At 43.8% G+C, this 26,656-nt stretch overlaps 1 protein-coding gene across 18 annotated transcripts in view; it reads left to right on the top strand.

Moving 5' to 3' along the window:
* The window catches only part of TACC1 (transforming acidic coiled-coil containing protein 1), a 126,571-nt gene extending 121,137 nt beyond the window's left edge, over positions 1-5,434 (top strand). For all 18 annotated transcript variants that reach the window (XM_037983552.2, XM_037983553.2, XM_073018036.1 and 15 more), the window contains one exon: positions 343-5,434. In XM_037983552.2, the coding sequence (XP_037839480.2) occupies positions 343-411 (69 nt within the window). In that variant the 3' untranslated portion in view covers positions 412-5,434. The remainder of the gene's footprint in view (positions 1-342) is intronic.
* The last annotated feature ends 21,222 nt before the right edge of the window (positions 5,435-26,656 follow it).

The following is a 26,656-nucleotide window of genomic DNA, read 5'->3' on the forward strand; positions in this document are numbered from 1 at the left end:
CTAATGGATTGAGTGAGACCCAGATGCTTATGTTTTTGACAAGTACCCCAGATAATTCCTCTGATAACAAGAGAATTGGGGAACTAAGAGATTCATGGACAAGTTTCAGAGGGCTGGTGACTGTCTTCACTCTTTACTCAATTTAAGCATGATTTTATGAGTACATTGTTTTTGAGATGTGTAGCCTTTTTTTCTTTAAAGCATCTCTGATGTAGAAAAGTTAAAAATCACTGAATTGGGATGTCTAGGATAGGGTATATCCAGACTTGGGACTAGTTAACTCTATTTGCCTTTATTTCAGAATACAAAGTGGCCTGCGTAATTGTGTCTTTTGTCTTTCAGAACCAAGAAATTGAAGAACTGACAAAAATATGTGATGAGCTGATTGCAAAGCTGGGAAAGGCTGACTGAGACTCCCCCTGTTAGCTCAACAGATCTGCATTTGGCTGCTTCTCTTGTGACCACAATTATCTTGCCTTATCCAGGAATAATCGCCCCTTTGCAGAGAAAAAAAAAAAAAAACTTAAAAAAAGCACATGTCTACTGCTGCCTGTCCCGCTTTGCTGCCAATGCAACAGCCCTGGAAGAAACCCTAGAGGGTTGCGTAGTCTAGAAAGGAGTGTGACCTGACAGTGCTGGAGCCTTCCAGTTCCCCATATGAAGGTTCCATTAGGCTGCTGAGTTTGGGTTTGTGATTTCTTTATGTTCAGTTTGTTTTAAAGTCATCTTTACTTTCCCAAATGTGTTAAAATTTGTAGCTCCTCTTTGGGGTCTTCTACACCACCTGTCTGATTTTTTTTTTGTGATCAATTTAATCTTTTAATTTTTTAATATCAGTGGTTTTATTTAAGGAGACAATTTGGCCTTTTGTTACTTCCAGTTTATAATCAAGAAGGGGCTCTGGGTCCCCTTTTATTACACACACTCTCACACACATACATGTCTATTTATAGATGCTGCTACTCTTTTCCCTGAAGCATAGTCAAGTAAGAACTTGTCTACAGAAGGACATATTTCCTTCGATGTGAGACCCTATTTTGAAATAGAGTCCTAACTCAGAACACCAACTTAAGAATTTGGGGGATTAAAGATATGAAGACCACAGTCTTGGGTTTTCATGTCTGCAGAAGACTATTTGCCATGACATTTTGTTGCCCTGGTATTTGGACACTCCTCAGCTTTAATGGGTGTGGCCCCTTTAGGGTTGGTCCTCAGACTGATGGTAGTGTCTGCTTTCTGCATGAACGGCAGTATGGGAGTCCCTCCAAGCTAGGGTTTGGCAAATCTGCCCTAGAGTCATTTACTCTCCTCTGCCTCCATTTGTTGATACAAAATCAACATTTAATCTTCATTATCTTTTTTTTTTTTTTGAGACAGAGTTTTGATCTATTTTAAATATGTGAAGAAAATCTACTTGTAAAAGGCTCAGATCTTAATTAAAAGGTAGCACCGTTACCAATTATAAGGCGAAGAAATGTTTTTTTCCCATTGTTCTTCAGATGTTGAAAAGAAAGCAAAAATTACCTTCTAACTTAAGACAGAATTTTTAACAAAATGAGCAGTAAAAGTCACGTGAACCACTCCAAAAATCAGTGCATTTTGCATATTTTTAAACAAAGACAGCTTGAATACTGAGAAGAGGAGTGCAAGGAGAAGGTCTGTACTAACAAAGCCAAATTCCTCAAGCTCTTACCGGACTCAGTTCAGAGTGGTGGGCCATTAACCCCAACATGGAATTTTTCCATATAAATCTCAATGAATTCCCTTTCATTTGAATAGGCAAACCCAAATCCATGCAAGTGTTTTAAAGCACTCTCCTGTCTTAATCTTACACCCTGAAAGTCTTCATGGTGATATGCACTATATTCAGTATATATATGTTTTCCTATTTCTCTTGTAAAACTATTGCATGATCCAACTTCAGCAATGAATTGTGCCTAGTGGAGAACCTCTATAGATCTTAAAAAATGAATTTTTCTTTAGCAGTGTGTTACTCACATGGGTGCAATCTTTAGCCCCAGGGAGGTCAATAATGTCTTTTAAAGCCAGAAGTCACATTTTACCAATATGCATTTATCATAATTGGTGCTTAGGCTGTATTTTCAAGCCTGTTGTCTTAACATTTTGTATAAAAAAGAACAACAGAAATTATCTGTCGTTTGAAAAGTGGCTTGACAATCATTTGAGCTTTGAAAGCAGTTGCTTGTGGTGTAATATGAATGCTGTCCTAGTGGTCATAGTACCAAGGGCATGTGTCTCCCCTTGGTCTAACTGATTTCCTCTTTAGTCCTCTACTGCTAAAGAAGTTAATTTTGCATTTGCAGAAATGTTGATTGCTAAATCTTTTTGCTGCTGTGTTTTGGTGTTTTCATGTTTACTTGTTTTATATTGATCTGTTTTAAGTATGAAAGGCTTATAGTGGCCTCCACTGTAAATCTATAGTCATCTTTTTAAGCTTATTGTGTTTAAGAAAGTAGCTATGTGTTAAACAGAGGTAACGGCAGTCTTTCCCTAGCACACTGGTGGAAGAGACCCCTTAAGAACCTGACCCCAGTGAATGAAGCTGATGCACAGGGAGATAGGGAGCACCAGAGTACCCTCGTTAAGTGATACTTGCCCTGGCCTCTTAGCCATGACCATTACAAGGAAATATCCCCCATTCTAACTTAACAGATGCCGCCTCTCCAAAGAGAATTAAAATGTAGCTTGTACAGATCAAGAGAATATACTGGGCAGAATGAAGTATGTTTGTTTATTTTTCTTTAAAATAAAAAAGGGTTTTGGAACTCCGGAGAGTAAGAATATAGTATAGAGTTTGCCTCAACACGTGTGAGGGCCAAATAACATGCTAGCTGGGCAATAATAAACCCTGTTACAGAAGAGAAAAAGGGCCGGGCACAGTGGCTTATTCCCGTAATCCCAACACTGCGGAAGGCCGAGGCAGGAGGATCGCCTGAGGCCAGGAGTTTGAGACCTACCTAGGCAACATGGCGAAACCTTGTCTCTACCAAAAATATAAAAATTAGCAGGGCATGGTGGCACGTGCCTGTGGTCCCAGCTACTTGGGAGGCTGAGGTGGGAGGATCACTTGAGCATGGGAGGTCAAGGCTGCAGTGAGCCATGATCATGCCACTGCACTCCATCTGGGGTGACAGCAAGATCTTGTCTCAAAAAAACAACAAAAAAAAAACGAAAAAACAAACCAGAAGTGAAAAAGGAAAGTAGAAGGCAGCTGTTGGCCTAGATGGTGGTTTGGGAATATTAGGTGATCCTGTTGAGATTCTGGATCCAGAGCAATTTCTTTAGCTTTTGACTTTGCCAAAGTGTAGATAGCCTTTATCCAGCAGTATTTTAATTGGGGAATGCAACGTGAGGCCGACGGAACAATTTCCCCCGTGGCTGCCCGGATAGTCACAGTCAAGGTTAGAGGAGTCTCCTTCCAGCCAGTGACCTACCCAAACCTTTTGTTCTGTAAAACTGCTCTGGAAATACCGGGAAGCCCAGTTTCTCACGTGGTTTCTAGCTTCTTCGACTCAGCCCAAATTAGGAAGTACAGAAGCACATGATGTTGAAAAACCTAGGATTTGGCAGCCTTCCAGAATGGTATGGAATCTGAGGGAAGATTTATGTTTCGTTTTGGAGGACAGCTCAAGTTGAATTTTCTTTCTAGCCAGTTACCCTTTCAACCTACCCATACTTTGTACAGCTCTCACACAAATACTTAGATATTTATTAGACAGCCCTGAATTCGTTCTAATTATAAACAGGGAGAGTAAAGCGCCCCCAAATGTTCCTGGGCTGGGTAAAAGCAGCTGGAGTGAAGCATTCATTTTCCATGAAGGTAACAAAGGGTTCAGTGGTTACTCTAAGCTCAAAAGGGTTTTTTAAGAGCAAGCATTGGTTAAGTCTGTGTATACTGATTGGAAGTGATTCGGCACATTCTTTTTTAGTGGAGTAAAATTTCTGAAGCCCCCTTTTAACTTCCTTTTGGTTTTTCATTATAACTGGTAGCCATCTCATGAACTGTCTCTGCCTGTTGTCTCTGCCGTCATGTGATTGTGAGCTTGCTCTCTGACTTGCATTTCTGACTTTATCCTGTTGTTGGGAAGATAGAAACTAGGTTTTGAAAGATTACATGATTCAAGTGAGGGATTTTAAAGTAAAGATGTGTATATTCTGAAGAATCTAAAAGATAACAGATGATTATTATTTGCTTATGAAAGAACAATATAGTCTGGGAATCCCAGAATGTCAAGCCAAAGGTCTAAGAAGTCTTATCTTCTTCAAATATTTTAATAAAGAAGTATTTCAAGGAGATATCTGCCCAGAAAGGTTTGACTGGCCTCCGGATTCCAGTTATTTTTAAAAAGCAATTTACCACTAAATCCTTGAGTCTCCATAGAGTAACAGTAAAGAAACTAATATAACGGACTCTCCTCTCAAAGGATCTCCTCTGGAAGAGAGTATCAGCGGCAGCATTCTCCAGGGAAGACCCATCCCCTAGTGCCAGAGCTTGCATCCTGGAGACTAAAGATTGCACTTTTCGTAGTTTTTCGTCCAAATGCAATCCCATTTCTGTGCCTCTTAGCATGCAGTTAGATTTGGACAAACAAGATTCCTAAGGAATGACGACTTTATTAACTATAATATGGTTACAGCTATTATATAAATATATATATTCTGGTTATAGTTCTAATATGGAGATGTTGCGTGCAATGCTGGCCTGTGGCAGTCTGTGTAATGCTTTAACTTGTATGGAGGAGGCCAGACTCAGAGCTGAGATGTGGCCTGAACCTTCCCTGTATCGATCCTTTAATTTAGAACTCTCAAGATGCCACTTTCTCCCCCTCTGCCTTTTAGTGGTATCTGAAATATACTCAAAACAGTAATTTCCTGGTCACGTCATTAACTGCTAATTCTGTATTTATAAAGAATTTTCAGATGGACATATACAAATCTGAACTCAAACCATCCCCAGTCCAGATACAGGGCAGCGTGTAGGTGACCACACCAGAGCCTCAGCCTTGGTCCTTCTCAGCCATCGGGATAGGAACCAGGCATTTCTTTTAAATCTCAGAGGTAGCAGTAAACTTTTCAGTATTGCTGTTAGCAAGTGTGTGTTTGCCAATAGATATCCATTATACTAATGTGCCAAGTAAATGTTCATTGCACATCTGCTTCCACTGTGTCCCCACGGGTGCCATGAAGTGTGTGAGGAACCCCTCATCTGGAGGGATGAGCGCTGCATTGACTACTGCTATCAGGATTGTGTTGTGTGGAATATTCATCTACATAAATTTTATATGCACAGTAATTTCCCTTTTTATATGTCAAGTAACTATTTGTAAAAGTTATACTCACAAATTATTATAATGATTACTAATATATTTTTTCCATGTTTCATTGCCTGAATAAAAACTGTTTACCACTGTTAGATTTGGGAGTGTGTGTGTGTGTGGTGTTGGTACTTTTCCTGGTTATAAGTTATCCCTGAATGTGAAAAATTTGTGGCAGCCCTGCTTTTATGAGCCCCATATTTCAACCTAAAAATAGGAAAGATCACATTTTCTCTACACTCATTTTATGCATGTGGTTGGGTGTGTAACTAAAAACAAAACAAACTTTGAAATTTGGATACTGCCATGTAGATGTCGTGCCTTTGCATCTGTGCAAACTAAGTTTTTAGCTGGGTGCTTCTTGGTTTTGCTTAGAGACTGGTTGTCTGCCTTGGCATTTTTCAAGTCACCCCAAGCTTTCTGACTCGAAGGACCTGGGGTAAGGCAGAACTATGTAAATGGTGCAGAGCAAAGAGTTGCTGTGTTTTGTTTCTTCTAGGTTCAATGCAGTACCAGGAATAACCTTTTAAATACTAGCTAAGCCAGCTGTCCGCTTTAAAGGGATAGGAGATGGGGCAGGAAATTTTGTGGGTTGTGTTACAGGAAAAGACAAATTAAGAGGATACTTAAGGCTTCGTTTTACAACTAGCTGGAGATCCACTTAGGAAAACCAGAGAACTATTTTCTTGCTGTTTGCCACATCTCCAGACAGTGTAGCCTCTACAGTCCTCTAAAGGCCTATTTCTCACTCCTGCACTCCTGAATCACCAGGAGAGAATCTTCTAAAAGTCTGTGATGGAGATTGCCATTTGCAGAATGTGAAACACAGTAGAAATCTGTTTCTGAGAATTACTGAGAAGAATAAGATGGAAATTAACCTTGCTACTCTCTTACAGAATTGTATTCTTAGATAATTTAGGACCACCAATGTTTTTCATACTTTTACAAATAGGGGATCATGGGGCCTGCTTCATGGAATTTGTTACGGATGAAAATGAATATATGTGAACTTGGTCATGACAAAAAATGACTTTCTTGCTGTGGCCAATGGTGAAAGCATGAAAAACCCTGATCTAGCCAACTGAAGTCCTTTTACAATGGAAACAGGCCCAGTGGGAGAAACAATGAAGCCACGATCCCATGGCTTGTTTGTCAGTAAACATTGTTGCCCTCGCTCAAATGAGGGAAAAAAAATTAATTGCCACTTAGTTCTTTTCAAGCTCTTGAAATCCAAGTCCTAGGTTTGGGTAGTATTTATGTCATTTTCCAAGTTTCTAGGCACTTAAGGACCAATGAAAGCCAAATACCTTTTTCTCAACATTAATTCATTCATTCACTCATTTTTTTGCAGAGTTTAAAGTGAAACACGAAAAGTTTGAGGGACAGTTAGCCAAAGAAATTGTTTTTACGTTTTATTGAAACAGCATTTAAATATAAATAATAGGGTAATGAAAATGATTCTTCCTGAGAAGAAAGCCATCCCTAGGTTACATTTCTTGATTTTTTTTTTTTTTTGGGAGTCAGGGACATTTATTTCACATTCACACAGCTGTACATTTTCTATAAATAATGTGGGGCTGAAATATTTACAGTCATCTCTTGCCCATGCCCAGGCTGCCTCTCCCTCCTGGCACCCCATGCCTGGAGACAGCCTGCAGACACAGATGTGCAAACCCAGCTTGGTCTTTCCTGCGCACTCCCTGATGCTCAGGCAGAGCAGCCAGTGGTCCCTGGGACTCCACGAGCCTCGCGCACTCTGTCCTCTGATGCCGAAGGCGTGGCAGGCCACAGGGAATTCGCTGCTCCACTGCAGTGACAGAGGCTGTAGCAGGCAGCAGCCCACACTTGCGGGCCCCGGGCAGTAGCTGCCAGCTTGGGAATGCAGAAGGAAGCAGGGAGGCTGCCACTCACTCCGGCTGCCCCCCAGTTTACATTTCTTGAAAGAAAAAATGTAGTTGTGAGTTGTTGGTTGGTTATTATCTAAGTGAGTTATTGCCTGAGAGTGCAGAGATAGTGGTGCTTACGATCTATGAGATAAATCTAACCCGAACAGGCCTGTATTTTCTGCTGGGTTTTTTTTGTTTTTTTGTTTTTTTGTTTTTTTGTTTTTTGAGGCGGAGTCTCACTCTGCTGCCCAGGCTGAAGTGCAGTGGCATGATTTCAGCTCACTACAACCTTCACCTCCCAGGTTCAAGTGATTCTCCTGCCGAGCCTCCCAAGTAACTAGGATTATAGGCGCATGCCACTATGCCCTGCTAATTTTTGTATTTTAGCAGAGATGGGGTTTCACTATGTTGGCCAGGCTAGTCTCAAACTCCTAACTTCAGATGATCCACCCGCCTCGGCCTCCCAAATTGCTGGGATTATAGGCGTGAGCCACCGCACCCAGCCTTATTTTCTGCATTTCTGAGAATTAACAAAACGTGCCAAGTTAAGATGTGCAAACTCCTAATCACAAACATTCAACTATGAGACATTATATAGACCAAGAAGACTTTTGTTTCAGACATCAAAAATGACGGCACAATTAGCTAATTGGGTGCATTCAGGCATAATCACAATATTTTACTAAAATATTAAGGAGTCCAGACAGCGTCTCTTGGATGTGCAATGATGAACGTACCTTCTATTTCACTGTAAGACTGGCACTGTAATTTGTCTTTTACGTAGTCCGTACTTTTCCAGATACATGTTTTGTTCTTTCTCCCTTTCAGTTGACTTGTATAACATGAATTTTCAGCACAAATGCCATGTGTAAAATGTGATTCAGTTAAGCATGGTGATTCACGCCTGTAATCCCGGCACTCTGGGAGGCTGAGGAGGGTGGTGGATTGCTTGAGCTCAGGATTTTGAGACCAGCCTCTAACATGGCAAAAACCTGTCTCTACAAAACACACAAAAATTAGCCGGGCATGGTGGTGCACACCTGTAGTCCCAGCTACTCGGGAGGCTGAGGTGGGAGGATTGCCTGAGCCAGAGGTCGAGGCTCCAGTGAGCTGTGATTGCACTCCTGCACTCCAGCCTGGGTGCCAGAGCAAGACCCTATCTCAAAAAAAATTTTTTTTACATTAAAAATTTTTCAAATAAGCAAAATATTTTACTTCCTACGTCAACTTTCAGTGCAAATGAGTATGAGTGGTCACAGGAGGGTTCCCTTCTCAAAGGCTTATTCTCTGTAGGGCCATGTCTTTCAAACTGCAGGTCAAAACCCATTTTAGAGGTTATGAATTAGAACAGAAGAGTGAACGCTTGTTGTAAAAGCAAATAGTTAAGGTGTAAGTGCTGTTTCATGAGATTTTATTACACTTACATGATATATATGGGTAATGAGTTGTAATTTTAAACGTCTTGGTTTGGGGGCCTAAAAGTTAAAAAAAGCAAGTTTAAAAAAGCTTAAAAGCCACTAATTTTAGGTCATGGGGAGACGAGGTTTTGGATCAGTCAAGGATTTTATGGGAGTAAAAACAATGATGGCAATCTCCATTTGTTAAAAGTAAGCTACAGAGTTAAAACATTTAGTAACCCACAACCACAGTTTATGGCAACTTGAAGAAGAAATCAAAACTTCAGGACGGGAACATGAAGCTGTGTTCAGAAAACACGACCTAAAAATTCCTTTCTAATCCTCAGTTGAGATGGAAAGAAGAAAAGAGAACGTTGGAACGGGAGTACATAAAGAATAAAAACCTGTAGACCTAACAAGCCCTCTAGAAAATAACGTCTACTAAAAAATAAGAATAAACGTAAAATTCTTCCTTCCCTCTGCCGTCCCCAACATAAACTCATCCTCCTTGAGGCAGCAGAGGGCGGGCTACTCAGGTTCAGAGACACATTTCTGTTTTGCTGCCACTGCCAAAAACTAACCTGACTCTCAACTGAAAAAATGAAACCTCCTCTGTTAGAAGTAAGAATTCTCCTTGATTACAACTTCTTAGACTTAACTTTCTTTGCACAGTTCAATTCTAAATTACAATTGTTCCTATCAGCTGTAAACAATATCTTTCATTTAAATCTTAACTAGATGTTGGTGTCTGTTCTTCCGATGCCACACTTCAACTGAGTAACTGCAAGGCAATGAATACATATGTATGAAGTAAGTGACCAAATCATGAGTTTCCACGTATTTTCAGAAATGTGATCAGATTTGAAGTTGAATGTGAGGGTTTGAGTTAAGGAAATAAGCTTAAGGAGACAAGATCATTCACCACAATGTCCACAGGCAGAAATCAGATACCAATCAGAGAAGGCCAGAGGTGTGATAAAATAGTTGGTTAATTGGGGCCTGGCACAGTTTCTTATGCCTGGAATCCCAGCACTTTGGGAGGCTAAAGCGGGCGGATCACAAGGTCAAGAGATTGAGACCATACTGGCCAACATGGTGAAACCCTGTCTCTACTAAAAAGACAAAAACTAGCCTGACGTGGTGGCACATGCCTGTAAACCCAGCTACTCGGGAGGCTGAGGCAGGAGAATCACTTGAACCCAGGAGGCTGAGGTTGCAGTGAGCCGAGATCGCCGCACTGCACTCCAGCCTGGTGACAGAGCAAGACTCCATCTCAAAATATATATATATATGTGTGTGTGTGTATATATGTGTATATATATGTGTATATATATGTATATATAGTTGGTCAAATGGGATGTTTGTGGAAATTAATTTCTCTAAACATTTAAAAATTATTTTGGAATCATTTTAGATTTGCAGAGAAGTTGCAAAGGTTCTCTAAACTTTCCTTCCTTTCATGGCTAGCTCTCTACTTCCACCCTTTCCTGGTTCTTCCTTTTTTTTTTTTTTTCTTTTTTTTTGACAGGGTTCTTTCTCTGTCACACAGGCTGGAGTGCAGTGGTGCAATTATACCTCGCTGCAGCCTTGACCTCCTGGGCTCAAGTGAGCCTTCCCCCTCACCCTCCTGAGTAACTGGGACTACAGGTGCATGCCATTGCACCTGCCTATTTTTTTTTTTAATTGTAGAGATAGGGTCTTAATATGTTGCCCAGGGTGGTCTTGAACTCCACAGCCTAGCCTGGGCTCAAGTGATCCACTCACCTTGGCCTCCCAAAGTGCTGGGATTACAGGTGTGAGCCGCCACACTCGGCCTCTGCCTTATTTTGTATCCTGCTGGTGTTTGGATATTAATTGGGCATTTGCCATGTGCTGAGTCCTGGGTAGGCGCTGATGGGAGAAAGCGATCTTTCCCCCTCCACACGTCTCCTTATATAAGCATTATTATGAGGAAAGGCTATGAACTCCTCAGCCCTACTTTAGAAACAAGCATTACTGTGGTTATAGCAAAGTGGTGGTATCATGGATCATCTGTTTTCCAATACGATATACTTAATATATTTTTAAAGCTGTAAAAGGTGAAATCAATATTTGATAATTTGCCATAGACGAAAACAAGGCCGTTTTCCTTTTCCTCCCTGCATCTTCTGTACAAAGAGCTTGGGTCAAGTTGAGAAGAGCTGGGTTTGAAACCTTGGCCTGTGACCTGGGGCCCTGGGACCGTCACTTTCATGCTGTGGACCTCTTTCCTCACCAGTATATCTATAAAATACCAGAACTTTGGGCCGGGTACAGTGGCTCACGCCTGTAGTCCCAGCACTTTGGGAGGCCAAGGCAGGTGGATCAGCTGAGGTCAGGAGTGTGAGACCAACCTGGCCAACGTGGTGAAACCCTGTCTCTACTAAAAATACAAAAAGCTGGGTGTGGTGACAGCCACCTGTAATCCCAGCTACTTGGGAAGCTGAGGCAGGAGAATCGCTTGAACCTGGGAGGCGGAGGTTGTGGTGAGCTGAGATGGTGCCACTGCACTCCAGCCTGAGCAACAAGAGCAAAACTCCATCTCAGAAAAAAAAAGAAAAAAAAAACAGAACTTTGGACTAACTCTGTGTTCTTAAACTGTATGTGTTTAGGTGTTCTAACATTTTATATTTGTCTTTAAAACTTGGAGCTCTTTTCCAACCTCTTCTCAGGTTTCCTTCTTATTCCAGAGACATTCTCCTGACACAGCTGTTCTCCTAGTTTATTTGGTTATAATCCTGCATTGAGAAATGCTACTTTTTATGGAATTCCTATTTGAAAGTCCACTATCTAAATTTGCCTGAGCCCTAAATGAAATCAGATCATAGGCCCCCCCACCAAAAAAAATGGAATTATGAACTCCTAAGCAAAAATATAGCTGTACCTTTGTGTGTGTAACTTTAGTAACTCGGTGTTCAAGCACACATGATCCTCAGGGAGGAGAGGGCTCACTTGGCTGGAGGCAAGTGCTTTTGTTCTGTTTGGGAGACAATATGAGGGAAGGGGAGGGAGGCGTGGGTACCAGGAGGCAAAGTAGGCAGCATCTGTAGATTCCAGTTGGGCCTATTTCAATTGTGTAGGTGGATCAAATGCTGGGCCTATTTGTGCTTTTGGACAGGGATCTGCCATTTTCCTAATGCTGGAAAATTCCTAATTCTGGTCTACAAAATTGACCAATGCCAGTATAATATAATTCAACATTTTCCTAGCTTGTTTAGAAGAGGCATGTTGCAATGTGACTTTGATCACATTTTTTGATCAGCAGATACATCTAGATTTATTTATAATTCTGTTTTGTTTTAAGAAGGACTTAAGGCAGTTTGCAGGCAGGGTACAGAACCAGAGATGTCGCTTAAGATTGTCAGTTAAGAGTGATGATGACAAAGGACTCAATTGATGCAGTTGGGTCCAGTCACTTCCACCCCACCCACATGACAGGCATGGCCAAGACAGCCATCATCTTGTCATTCCTGCAAATGGAATCTTCCTGAAATGATTAGCAAGTCACTTTCCTAAAATGAGAATGACTTACATTTTTATTTGTTTGTTTATTTTCTTAGAGACAGGGCCTCACTCTGTAGCCCAGGCTGGAGTGCAGTGACACAATCATAGCTTATTGTAATCTTGAACTCCTGGGTTCAAGTGATTCTCCTGCCTCAGCCTCCTGAGTAGCTAGGACTACAGGCTCACACAACTCATTTTTAAATTTTTTCTAGAGACAGGGATCTCAAGGACAACTTTGCCCGTGCCCACTTCTACATGGTGACTGAGCACCTGGAGAAAAAAGAAAAAGAGAGAGAGCATCTCACTATGGAGAGGCCCAAGCAATCCTCCTGCCTTGGCCTCTCCAAAGTGCTGGAATTATAGGCATGAGCCACTGCACCCAGCTGGCTTTTACATTTTTTAATGGCTGAGGAAAAAAAAATCAAAACAAGAATGATATTTGATGTCAGGTGAAAATTACATTAAATTTAAATTTTAGTGTCCATGCATAAGATCTGTTTATAACACAGCTACACACATTTGTTTACATACTGCCTGTGTCTGCTTTTGTACAACAGAATCAAGCAGTTGTAACAGAGGCCATATGGCCCACCAGGTGTATAATATTTACTATCTGGTCCTTTTAAAAATGGATTTGCCAGCCCCTGTTTATGTTTGTTTGTTTGTTTGTTTTTTAGAGGAAATCTCGCTCTGCTGCCCAGGCTGGAGTGGAGTGCAGTGGCGCGATCTCAGCTCACTGCAACTTCCACCTCCTGGGTTCAAGCAATTCTCCTGCCTCAGTGTCCTGAATAGCTGGGATTACAGGAGCCACCATCACACCCAGCTAATTTTTGTATTTTAGTAGAGACAAGATTTTGCCATGTTGGCCAGGCTGGTCTCGAACTCCTGACCACAAGTGATGGCCCTCCTCAGCCTCCCAAAGTCCTGGGATTACAGACATGAGCCATTCCTGTTAGAGCCCAGCCCCCTGTTCTAATTTATTCATTATTCAACTGATTTATTGGCAGTGTACTGTGTTCGTTGTGCTTGGGTTCTTGGTGCTTGATTGCTGTTCTCAGTGCTGGAGTTAGAAAGTTCCTAACCTTAGTGGACCTTACACTGTAGGTGACATCAAAAATTATATCATGGTGAGTTGAGTCCTATCCTGTAGATGTTAACGAGAATCATTAACATGGACGTACTTTCTAGGTGCCAAGCACTACTCTAAGGGTTTCATATGCATGAATTTACTTAATCCTCACAATAACTATGCAGTCTTCAAGGAATCTTTAGAAGAGGATACAACCATGACTTTCATACAGATACACAAAATCAACCCATGTCAAAGATTTTATTAAGCTCATTAGTTAATCAGGGAACCAGGAAACGTTATAACTGGTTCGAAGAAGAACTAAAAAAAAATACAGAAAATAAGGAATTGCGAAATAAATGTATACATAGATGAAAAATGGGTCTATCCTCAAGGCACTTATCATTCTATCAGAGGCAGTCCATTTGCATTTCTATGGATAACTGTCATTTACAGAGTTGTGCAAGAGCTCAAAGACAATAAAAGAGAGAGATTCTGGGTGCGGTGGCTCACGCCTGTAATCCCAGAATTCTGGGAGGCTGAAGTGGGAAGATCGCTTGAGGTCAGGAGTTTGAGACTAGCCTGGGTGACATAATGAGACCCCATGTCTACAGAAAAAAGCAAAAAAGACAGAGATAACACAGGTGAGCAAATTTAAGCACCCACTAAGCTTTTCTTGCCTATTTCAGTCTTTCTCAGTTTTTTTTCTGACAGAAGCCAGGACTACAGTATGTCCGTACAATATATTTGTATAGATTGAAGATGTCCTTGATGACACTACAGGCATACCTCCCTTTACTGCACTTTACTTTATTGTGCTTTGCAGAGACTGTGTTTTTTACAAAATGTGGCAAGCCTGCATCGAGTGAGTCCACCGCCGCCGTTTTCCCAAGAGCATGTGCCCACTTTTGTCCCTCTGTTACATTTTGGGAATTGTTACAATATTTCAAACGTTCTCATTATTATGATATGTGTTATGGTGATCTGCGATCAGTGCTCTTTGATGTTACTATTGTCTTTGTTTTGGGGTGCCACAACCCACATCCACATAAGATGGTGAACTTAATAAATGAATAAATGTTGTGTGTGGTCAGACTTCTCCACCGACCAGCGTTCCCCCATCTCTCTCTCCCTCCTTGGGCCTCTCTATTCCTTGAGACACAACAATATTGACATTAATAAGGCTACCATGTCCTTTAAGTAAAGTGAAAGGAAATGTGTCATATGTCTGTCTCTTACTTTAAATCAAAAGCGAGAAATGACTGAACTTAGTAAGGAAGACACGTTGAAAGCCAAGACAGGCCGAAACCGAGGCTTCCTGGCCAAACAGCTGTGAGTGAATGCAAAGACGTTTCTGAAGGAGTTTGAGGGCAGACTGGGCAACATAGGGAAATCCCATCTCCAAAAAAAATAACAGGCCGGGTGCAGTAGCTCACGCCTGTAATCCCAGCACTTTGGGAGGCCAAGGCAGGAGGATCATCAGGTCAGGAGATCGAGAGCATCCTTGCCATCATGGTGAGACCCCATCTCTACTAAAATCCAAAAAAAAAAAAAAAAATTACCCAGGCGTGGCGGCAGGTGCCTGTAGTCCCAGCTACTCGGGAGGCTGAGGTAGAAGAACCGCTTGAATCCAGGAGGCAGAGGGTTGCAGTGAGCTGAGATTGTGCCACTGCACTCCAGCCTGGTGACAGAGCGAGACTCTGTCTCAAAAATAATAATAAAATAAAAATTAATTAAAAAATGAAAATAAGCTATTACACTTCTAGCTTTACCTATTTCTAACAACAACAACAACAAACAAAACCACATTTCTTCCTCTTTTGCAGAGAAGTTCAATGATTCTTCCATGTGATCTTTTTCAGGCTTTGTTTTCACTCCCATCTTTTAATACCTAAATGCCTCTTCGAGATAATTTCCTAAACAAAACAATGCTCTTCTTTAGAGAAATTCCTGCAGAGGACTCTTTAAACACATTTTTAACACTGAAAGATGACCTTGAATTCACTCTAATTTATATTTTCAAAACCACTTTCAAACTTTGGTTCCCTGAGTGTCAATTAGTAATAAATTATTTGCAGTACACCCCCGAGTCATTGAGAAGCACTCCTCTAATTGTCCAGTTTTGCACGTGTGGTAGATTACAGATTGATTTCAAGGTTCCGGAGTACTGTTTCTGTACTTGTCTCCTTACAATCAGAGCATCTGACAAAGGGTTTGTTGCATGTAATAGACTAAAAAGAAAATGTCTGCTGTACCTCTTTTCTAGGACTTCGTGTTGTAGAACTGCTCTGGAATTAGAGAAGTGTTTCTTCGCTGTCCTCCACAGCACTGGTTTACAACATTTGCCAGATAATGTTGGCCAAGTTATGATTTGATAGGGAACAAAACCCAGGAGGAACCATGATTCCACCCCACATCTAAATGCTTGGAACGGAACGCTTTGTTTCCTAAACATCTGAAGTTATCAAATCAACCTTCTTGCCTCTTCTTTTGTTTTCTTTGCAAAAGTGAGATCCTGAAGGGCCATAGCTGCTATATGACCTCAAGTGACCACATCAGCTAATTCCTCAAATTAGCGCCTCTGTTTTTAATGGTGCAGAAAGATCCAAGCTCAGAAAATCAAGGAAGAGAATTGGCACGGGGAGCTTGTCTCCACAGTGTTGCAAGAAGAGAGCTGAAGTCAGGACTGGACTGAGCAACTTGATATGCCCAAGTAGTGAAGGAGTTTAGGCCCTGCCACCCCAAAATACGCTGCCTTGGCATATTAATTATTTTGGGCTAAATGCACTTCAAAAAGAGCAGATGCGCTGGGCGCAGTGGCTCACGCCTGTAATCCCAGCACTTAGGGAGGCTGAGGCGGGTGGATCACTTGAGGTCAGGAGTTCAAGAAGAGCCTGGCCAACATGATGAAATCCTGTCTTGACTAAAAATACAAAAATTAGGCGTGGTGACTCATGCCTATAATCCCAGCTACTCGGGAGACTGAGGTAGGAGAATCACTTGAACCTAGGAGGCAGAGGTTGCAGTGAGCCGAGATTGCACCACTGCACTCCAGCCTGGGTGACAGACGGAGACTCCATCTCAAAACAAAAAACAAACAAAAAAAAAACAAAAAAAACCCAGCAGGTGCAAGAAGGACTCTGATCTCCCCTTTTCCTCCTAAAAGCAGGAGATCAAACTCCCTCATGAGAGATGCCCTCCCTAAAGTAGGAGGAAACCAGCATTCTTATCACTAGAGATGAGGAGTCAAAACCGAGAGAAAACTACAAACAAACTTTGTGACACTAACCCTTATCTTTCTGGTTACTTTTCCACAATATACTACTCATCATTCAACTTAGTAGAGAAACCTTCAACTCTCTGTATAAGCTGCTTCTCTGTGCCTTTATTTTTCTTGTGCACATGTCAATCAATCACATCAATCAAATCTGCGTGCTTTTCTCTTGTCACTCTGCATGATATCAGTCCCAGCAGGAGATTCCAGGAGTAGGGAGGAAAATCTGACCTTCCCTCCAGTGTGGATGGAAGAAAATGTCTCCCTGAAGCTCCCATCACGATACTGATGGGCCAAAGCAATGCCACTTTCTCCTGGCCAGAAGATATTATTGCCAAAGGGCAAGACCCTTAGAGATGATCTAGTACTGCTCTGTGAGTTTATGGATGCAAGATATTAACAGCAAAGTGACCATCCAAGGCCACACAGTAACTTGGTGGCAGTGGTAGGATTATTACTTAAGGATTCTTGCCACGCAGCCACTTTACTTTTCTTGATGTATGTAAGAAAAATAAAGGAGGCTGAGGTGGGAGGATCACTTGAGTCAAGGAGTTTGAGGCCTGCCTGGGGAACCCAGGGAGACCCTTTCTCTACAACAAACACAGAAAGGGTGCTTGAGTTCTTGGCGACAGAAGAGAACTTGATTGGCCTGCTTTTCTGACTGTGGCTGCCAGGCTCCTGTCAGCTGCTCAGTGAGAAAGCTGCTCTCGTCCTTGCTCAGCCTTGGGGATGGTCCTCTACTCAACTCTGCACCCGTCTTGCTGGTCCCGAGTCCGCCTTGTCAGGGCTGCCTGGCTTCTCCGCAGATGGCACTGGGGCAAGACAGTGATGCCTCCGGATAAGCTTCCCCTCCCTGACCTCTGTAGGCTTTGTCCAGCCTAGTCGACCTTGCCTTGGCTACAGCCCAGGGAAGATTTGAGAAGTGGGAATTTCAGGAAGTCGGGGAAATCTTTTTTTGGTTGGGGGACAGGGTCTCGCTCTGTTTCCCAGGCTGGAGTACAGTGGAACCATCACAGCTCACTGCAGTCTCCAGCACCCAGGCTTAAGCCATCCTCCTGCCTCAGCCTCCTGAGTAGCTGAGACCACAGGTATGTGGCGCCACATGCAGCTAATGTTTTAATTTTTTGTAGAGACAGGGTCTTGTTATATTTCCCAGGCTGGTATCGAACCCTTGGGCTCAAGCAATCTGCCCACCTTGGCCTCCTAAAGTGCTGGAATTACTGGCATGAACCACCGCGCCTGCTCGGGGAAATCTTTTAACAGACAGTAGAATCAGTTTGAATATGAGCTGTTGAGAAATGGGGAAGTTGGTGGTTGAGAGAGCATCGAGCTGGGGGTTTGTGAAGGGAACAGAATAGGAATCAGTCTGACTAGACACTTGAAAGAGGTTTCCTTAAAATATGAAAATAATTTTGCAGAGGAATGTTTACACAAAAAACGATCTAAAGAAAAAACAGCTTACACACCGGAATCAAAATGTCACTTGATTCCCAGAGGGAATGAGCTCAGAAGTTAAAAAGAGAGGGATCCTTTCCAACTATTAAATGTATTTTTAAAGGCCCTTTTGGGTTTAAATTGGTTCCCGGAAGAATATAGGCCCTTATCCCAGGGGAGGTATCTTTGCAGATGCAAACAGAAGGGCCCAGAAGCTCACCATTTAGAATGGGGGTGGCGGGGGCAGAGGGCAGAGGGTAGGGGGGGCAACCAGAAATACTCCATCAATGGTGGTTTCAGCCAATAAATTCAGCCAGATTTTAAGATCAAGCAGAACTTCCTACTAGGGCTGCTTTTGTTTACCTTACTTCCCTGGCTGTTAGAGTTCGCAGGGAGTGATATCACTGGAAGAACTTTGAAAGTAGGTCCAAATTTTCTAAAGCACAACTTTCGGAATGGAAAACAGTTCTGCAAATTGGTTTGCAACAGTCATAAATAAACTGAGTGGGCAGTTTTAATAAGTGTACTGCCTGAGCAGTGAAGGAAGTTGAAAATGCAACTGCCCAACTACTAGCAGCTAGCTGGTCACTGCAAGAAAAGAGAAACAGGGTTCCCGATTCCCAGTCCGGTGCTTTTATTATAAACTTCATCCTATGCTCTGGAAGTCAACCTCGTAAGTAGAAAAATAGCTTCAGAAGTGAAGCTGACTTACATATGAAGTACAAAATAAGATGCCTCGTCTTCCCAGGCACCACACAAAATCTGGACCTCTAAGCAACTTGTCACCATCTAAGGCCATCAAATCAAAAAGAAACAAGAAAGATGTTCCTACCTAGTTGAGGGGGAAGAAGGGGTTTGGGGGCCTGGGGCCTCAGGAGCTGACAGGTAGGCAACTCTTAAAGGTACTGTCATTTTGGGAAATTCTTACTTCGGTTTCTGCAAACCTCCAACTTCCTCCCCTTCCCCCAAGGCCCTATAGAGCATCCTTTGTTTACTCCTGGACACACTTTTGTCACTATGACTTAGGACAGTGGTCCCTAACCTTTAGCGGCCTCCAACCTCTCTGGCACCAGCGACCAGTTTCATGGAAGACAATTTTTCCATGGACCAGGGGAGGCAGAGTGGGGAAGGTTTCAGGATGCAACTGTTCCACCTCTGATCATCAGGCATTGGTTAGATTCTCATAAGCAGCGTGCAACCTAGATCCCTGGCACATGCGGTTCACAGTAAGGTTTGTGCTTCTATGAGATTCCAATGCTGATGCTGATCTGACAGGAGGAGTGGCTCAGGCAGTCATATGACACTCACTTGCGGGCTGCTCACCTCCTGCCATGCGGCCCTGTTCCTAAGAGGCCAGTCTCTGGCTCAGGGGTTGGGGACCCCTGCTTTAGGACAACAAAAGCCAGGGGAGTTCATTTTACTGTAGGTGACTTAAAGGGAGCACTGGTCATCCCACCTACCACCTCTCCATCCCTGCCTCTCATCTTTACCTGCAACCCACTCCTACGCAACTTTTTCGCCTGTTGTTTTGTGTCCAGGAGTCTCCCGAGTGTTAGAGGCATTTGAATCAGAGCAACTCTGTCTTGAATAGGGGCTGGGTAAAATAAGGCTGAGACCTGCTGGGCTGCATTCCCAGGAGGCTAAGGCATTCTTAGTCACAGGATGAGACAGGAGGTCAGCACAAGATGCAGGTCATAAAGACCTTGCTGATAAAACAGGTTGCAGTAAAGAAGCTGGTCAAAACCCACCAAAATCAAGGTGGCCACGAGAGTGACCTCTGGTCGTCCTCACTGTTACACTCCCGCCAGTGCCATGACGGTTTGTGAATGCCATGGCAACGTCAGGAAGTTACCTAATATGGTCTAAAAATGGGAGGCATAAATAATCCACCCCTTGTTTAGCATGTAATCAAGAAATAACCATAAAAATGGGCAACCAGCAACCCTAGGGGTTGCTCTGCCTATGGAGTAGCTATTCTTTTATTCCTCTACTTTCTTAATAAACTTGCTTTCACTTTGCTGTATGGACTTAGCTTGAATTCTTTCTTAAGAGAGATCCAAGAACCCTCTCTTGGGGCCTGGATCAGGACCCCTTTCCAGTAACACTAATAATGACTGAAGAAGTGTGTGGTCAGTTAGCACTGAGTCTTCAGCAGTCTCCATGTATCCAGCAAACCTTTACCAAGCTCCTTCTACAATCCCAGTGGCATGCTGAATATTAAGGATTCAGGAGACCCAGTCCCGGTTCCTCCACAGCCCCGCATGGGAGTCTGAGAGCAAACCACCAATGCCGCCAATGCAACAACTCTGGTCACAAGGGTTTGTTGGGGGTTCAAACTGTGGCCATGGCAGCCAGCAGAGGGGAGATAAGGGAGGTGTACTATCCTTGGAGATATGGGAGTGGACAATCCTATGGGTAGGATGCAGGTGAGAGGGAACAGAAAAGACACTGTACATCCAGAAAAACCACGTGCAGAGGAACGAGGCAAGAGAAGGCATGCTGGGATGTCAGGAGCAGCAGGAGGCAAGGTTGAAGAGCCGGGCAGGGGTCAAGCTGTGGAGGAACCCTCAGCCATTGTTACTGGGGGTGTCCTTGTTCTCGGAGTTCCCAAGATGGTGGTAGGCTGCTTCCAAGATGGTGGCAAGCCTCTTGTTCTCTGACCTGGGGTTCTTGGCCTCACGGATTCCAAGGAATGGAGTCTTGGACCATGCGGTGAGTGTTATAGCTCTATCAGAAACTGTGGCTCATGGGAGAGAACCATGGAACCCAGCAACTAGTGTTCAGCTCGATTAGGATGAACCCGGGCACTTAGGCGTGCAGGAACAATGGCGAGTCTTTAGCCCAATCCCGAGCGACAATGGGTGCCTCGCTGGATCAGCAGCACAGCAGACACCCTGCCGGATCTGGAGGGGTGAAAGTCAGCAGCGAGTCCGCCATGGCGGCACACAGCAGTGGTGGACAGCAAGCAAAAGCTCAGCTCGAGCGGTAACAAACATGGACCAGAAGAGTGTGTAGTTGCAAGATTTAATAGAGTGAAAACAGAGCTCCCATAAAATGGGAGGGGACCCAAAGGGCCTTGCCATTCCTGGCTCGGATGCCTAGGTTTATATCCTGATCATTGTCCCGCCCCCTGTGCTCTCTGGCAATAGATGATTGGCCATTTCTTTACCTCCTGGTTTTAGCCTAATTAGCATTTTAGTGAGCTCTCTTTACTACCTGATTGGTCGGGTGTGAGCTAAGTTGCAAGCCCCGTGTTTAAAGGTGGATGCGGCCGGGCGCGGTGGCTCAAGCCTGTAATCCCAGCACTTTGGGAGGCCCAGACGGGCGGATCATGAGGTCAGGAGATCGAGACCATCCTGGCTAACACAGTGAAACCCCGTCTCTACTAAAAAATACAAAAAACTAGCCGGGCGAGGTGGCGGGCGCCTGTAGTCCCAGCTACTTGGGAGGCTGAGGCAGGAGAATGGCACAAACCCGGGAGGCGGAGCTTGCAGTGAGCTGAGATCCGGCCACTGCACTCCAGCCTGGGCGACAGCGAGAGACTCCGTCTCAAAAAAAAAAAAAAAAAAAAAAAAAAAAGGTGGATGCGATCGATCACCTTCCCAGCTAGGCTTAGGGATTCTTAGTTGGCCTAGGAAATCCAGCTAGTCCTGTCTCTCACCATCACAGGCATCTGAGCAGGAGGCTGGGATGATCCAGTTTCTGATTTAGAAAAATCACCTGGGGCCGGAGTGGGGAGAAGAGATGGGTGGAGAGGTGAGCAGAGATGGGTGGAGAGGTGAGCAGAGATGGGTAGAGAGGTGGGCAGAGATGGGTGGAGAGGTGGGTAGAGATGGGTGGAGAGGTGGGCAGAGATGGGTGGACAGATGAGCCTGTAGACAGATTAGATCAGGATCCCCAAGTGGTCTCTCAAAAACCTTTGTCCCACTTCCACAATGTCTTAGTTCTAGAGAAAGTGGGCCCTTGCTGAGATGGGGGCAGCAATCCTCTGAGAAGAATTCTCTGAGGGACCTCTCCATAGGTCTCTTTACACAGTTATGCGTCCATTTCCTGGACTTTTCTTAAGCCCCCCAAATAAAGTTCCAGGTAGGAGAACCTGAGACATTGCTAACACACCCTGGGGCAGCGGTTTTCAGATGGGGCCCCAGATCACTAGGAGTAGCAGCATTGCATGAGAACTTTAACATCTCATCTTCTTGAGACCTACTTTATAGCTATTGAACCAGAAACTCTGGGGCCCAGCTACAGTGGGTTTTGTTTTTGCTTTTTTTTTTAGAGACAGAGTCTCGCTCTGTGGCCCAGGCTGGGGTGTAGTCGTATGATCATGGCTCACTGTAGCCTCTAACTCTTGGGCTCAAATGATCCTCCTACCTCAGCCTCCCAAGTAGCTGGCACCACAGGGGCACCACCATACCCAGCATAGTGACAGGCTCTCATTTTACAGAGATGGGATCTCACTATGCTGCCCAGGCTGGTCTCAAATTCCTAGCCTTGAGTGATTCTCCCACCTCGGCCTCCCAAAGTGCTGAGATTACAGGCATGAGCCACTGTGCCCAGCTCCAGCTAGTGTTTTAACAAGTTCCAGGTGATTCTGATGCAAGGTTCAAGTTTGAGAACCACTACCTTGTGATAGCACAAACTCAGATGAGCTATGTGGAGAACTGATCACCAGGCTCCCAAGATCCTATTTTTGTTTTGTTTCTTTAAGAGAAAGAAAATCTTCAAGCCTAATCAAAGTCACCACAAAGCAACTTAGATGTCCCATGTGCAGGCTGGGCGTGGTGGTTCAAGCCTGTAATCCTAGCACCTTGGGAGGCTGAGGTGGGTGGATTGCTTGAACGCAGGGGTTCAAGACCAGCCTGGGCAATATAGTGAAACCCCATCTCTACAAAAACTACAAAAATAAGCCAGGCCCAGTGGTGGTGCATGCCTGTAGTCTCAGCTACTTGGGAGGCTGACGTGGGAGGATCACTTGAACTCAGGAGGTGGAGGTTGCAGTGAACTGAGATCGTGCCACTGTACTCCAGCCTGGGCAACAGAGCAAGACCCTGACTCAAAAAAAAAAAAAAAAAAAAAGAAAGGTTTTATTTGAGAGACATGGAATGATTATAATTACGATTTATTTGATAATCTAGCAAATTATTTTTTAAAACCTACTATTTGCACTGAACTTTCTGGGCAGAGGGAAGAAAGAAATAAAAAAGACACAGGGTTCCTTCCTCCAGTAGGATTTTGCCATCATCACATCATCAATCATCATCATCATTATCAATCATCATCATCAACATCAACATTATTATCAATCATCACCATCTTCAAAAAACATCTTTTAATGCTAATGATAGTCACTTATAAGAATCCACGACTGAAAATCCACAAGGGATTTCTGAGAACTCATTTTGTACCCAGCTCTGTTCCCTAAGGCTTCTGCCCACAACTGATTTGCTGTCTGGTTCAGTCAGAACTTGAACACAAGAAGAAATCAGTCACACAGGGCAGCAGATAATTGCGGGCTACATGTTTCCAAGCTTAAGCAGGCCTTGTGGATTTGAGGGTCCTCTTTCAGCTTTATGCAGATGGCCTTCATTTTCACTCCTTGCCCGAAGCCCTGTATTTTTCTTTTCTTTTCTTTCTTTTTAATTCAAATAGTGGCAATCATGTGCTACAAGATAAACAAGGTGATGCCCTTTGCATCTCCCTACTCTCGTATCCATAGCAATTTCCCAGCCTATTTTTCAGAACCCCCCAAAGGAATTATTGGGCTGGCTGTGCACAGTGGCTCACACCTGTAATCCCAGCACTTTAGGAGGCTGAGGCAGGTGGATCACCTGAGGTGAGGAGTTCAAGACCAGCCTGGCCAACACGGTGAAACCCCGTCTCTACTAAAGATACAAAATTAGCCAGGCATGGTGGCACATGCCTGCAATCCCAGCTACTTGGGAGGCTGAGGCAGGATAATCACTTGAACCTGGAAGGCAGAGGTTGCAGTGAGCCAAGATTGCACCATTGCACTCCAACTTGGGTGACAGGGCGAGATTCTGTCTCAAAAAATAAAAATAAAAGAATATAAAAGGGATTATTAGGCCTAGAAGATCCCAAATACTGCCAGAATGAGGCCAGAATTTCCCAGGAATTGAGCTCCCACTCCCCACCCCGCAGGCATTGAGTCATGTGTCTCCAGGAGGGAGCATCTGGCTATACCTTTGAGGCTATCGAGGAAATCACGATGCCCAGTTGTCCACAGCTCTTAGGAATCTGAGCTTCTCCGGGTTTGTCCGCAGACATGGGCAGAGGAGTCTTTTGGTGCCCTGACTCTGAGAACTTTGACCTTTAATTGTGAAGTCCTGGGCCCCCATCATCTCTCTCCCAAAGGGAGTGTTTGAGGATATGGCAACCGCGGCATTAACAGATGATTCTAGGAAGAAGAGGAAAAGGCCTGTTCTATAAATAAATGTACTGTTCCTGAATGAGGCACTGTCCTCCTCCCTACTCCCACCCAATCACCCTTGTGACTCTTTCAGAGCAGAGCAGAGCAACCTCGAGCCAAGGATTAGTGCGATCACAAGGTCAACAATAGATACCCTCTCCATAAATACTCCTGGAGAGCTTTAGTCATTGACTAGGAGCCAGGAGTGGGGGAATAAGAAGAAGGGTAGGGAGAGAGCTGGAAGCCTGTAGGGCTAGCTTGAAACATCTACAGTTGCTTGTTTGTTTGTTTAAAGATGCCCGACTTTCCTTCTGAATGTGAAAGTCTTTGGAGGGCGTGGAGAAGGGAGGGGACATTGGCTTCAAGGAGGGGACACTGGGAGAGATGGACGATCCCCAGAGAAGGACTCTTGTTTTTAGGGTGGTTAGCTTTATCCTCAGAGCACAGATCTGCCCCCAAAATCTTTGTTAAAAGAAACCCAAGAGCTGGCTGGGTGCAGTGGCTCACACCTATAATCCCAGCACTTTGGGAGGCCAAGGCAGGTGGATCACCTGAGGTCAGGAGTTCGAGACCAGCCTGGCCAATATGGTGATACCCCGTCTCTACTAAAATACAAAAATTAGTTAGACGTGGTTGTGGGCACCTATAATCCCAGCTACTCGGAAGGCTGAGGCAGGAGAATGGCTTGAACCCAAGAACTGGAAGTTGTAGTGCACCAAGATCGCACCACTTACACTCCAGCCTGGGTGACAGAGAAAGATTCCATCTCAAAAAAAAAAAAAAAAAAAAAGAAAAAGAAAAGAAAGAAACCCAAGAGCTGGTACCACCAGCAATTTTAGAATCTCTTTTGTTATATCTTCAGTAAGCAAGAAGAGAGAGCAAGGCTCCTGCATTGATCTAAAGCTGGGAAACAGTTTAATATCTAACCTTTTTGGATATGAGGACCAATGAAGTCAAGTGATAATCTGTTGGAGGGGCCTGTTCTGCAGGTTCTGAGGACCCCGGGGATCTTCAAGTCCTCACTGTCTTTTTGGGCATGAACATTTGGGTGTTGCAGGCAGATAAAAGTGGTGGGGGAATGTGATCGAGAGATGGAAAGCTGCGTGTAGGAGCGTGCTGCCCACCAGCATTGCACCGAAATAAAGAAGGCCACGATGTGCTGTGACAGTGCCACTGAACTGATAGTCTGCATTTTCACCAGGCAGAGGGGAGGACAGGGGGTGGGTCGGCTTTACTGTCACCAGCAGAGACAACTTCCAGAGCAGCTTGGATGAATCATCTGGTGCACACGCACACTCAACATTTTAAAATATGGATGATGGGGCTGGCGAGGCGCCAACTCACAAAAGCTGACTGTTGGGTACATAATTTTTTGGACCCGGTGTGTCTAATTCCATCTTCAATTATTGATTATTTTGATCCTTTTCAAGTGAAACTTTAAGTGACTTATCTAAAGATAGGCTACTGCTAAGCTGATGTTAGAAGGAGGTAAAAACCTAAGTTATTTAAGATGATGTGGCTAATGTAAGCGGCTAATCAGAAAACAAATTAGCTAATTGGTTGTAGTCACAATGTTATTAACATCAGATGCTACTAACATCTTTGTTTTACCTTTTTTAAACATTTTAAGAGACAGCGTCTCACTGTGCTGCCCAGGCTGATCTTGAACTCCTGGCCTCAAGAGATCCTCCTGCCTTGGCCTCCCAAGTTGCTGAGATTACAGGCATGAGCCACTGTGTCTGGCGGTTTTTTTTTTTTTTAAATCAAAGTTTAGGGTGAGGCATGGTGGCTTACACTTGTAATCCCAGTGCTTTGGGAGGCCAAGGCAGGAGGATTGCTTAAGACCGGGAGTTGGAGACCAACCTGGGCAACACAGTGAGACCTCTACAGAAAATTTAAAAATTAGCTGGGCCTGGTGGCTCACACCTTGTAGTTCCAGCTACCCAGGAGGCTGAGGCCAGAGGATCGCTGAGGCCCAGGAGTTCGAGGTTACAGTGAACTATGATTGCACCACTGCATTCCAGCCCGGGCAACAGTGCAAGACCTTGTCTCAAAAATTAAAAAAAAAAATAAAAATAAAACCAAGGCTTAGGTTCTGAGTTCCAGGGTGAATTTGTGTTTACAATTGATATTCAGAGCAAAAATTCACTGTCCCTTGGTCCCTATGTTGGAGAAAGGGCCTTAGGTGGACGGTAGGTCTGACAAATGGTGCCATTTCTTATCCCCAGAAACGAAAAGCCACTGAATTAAATTCCTTATTTGTCTTTGGAGACACAGGTTCTACTTCTGCAGAAAAGATGAAAGAAGATTC

This window comes from Chlorocebus sabaeus, chromosome 8, assembly GCF_047675955.1.
Source record: "Chlorocebus sabaeus isolate Y175 chromosome 8, mChlSab1.0.hap1, whole genome shotgun sequence".
NCBI lineage: Eukaryota > Metazoa > Chordata > Mammalia > Primates > Cercopithecidae > Chlorocebus > Chlorocebus sabaeus.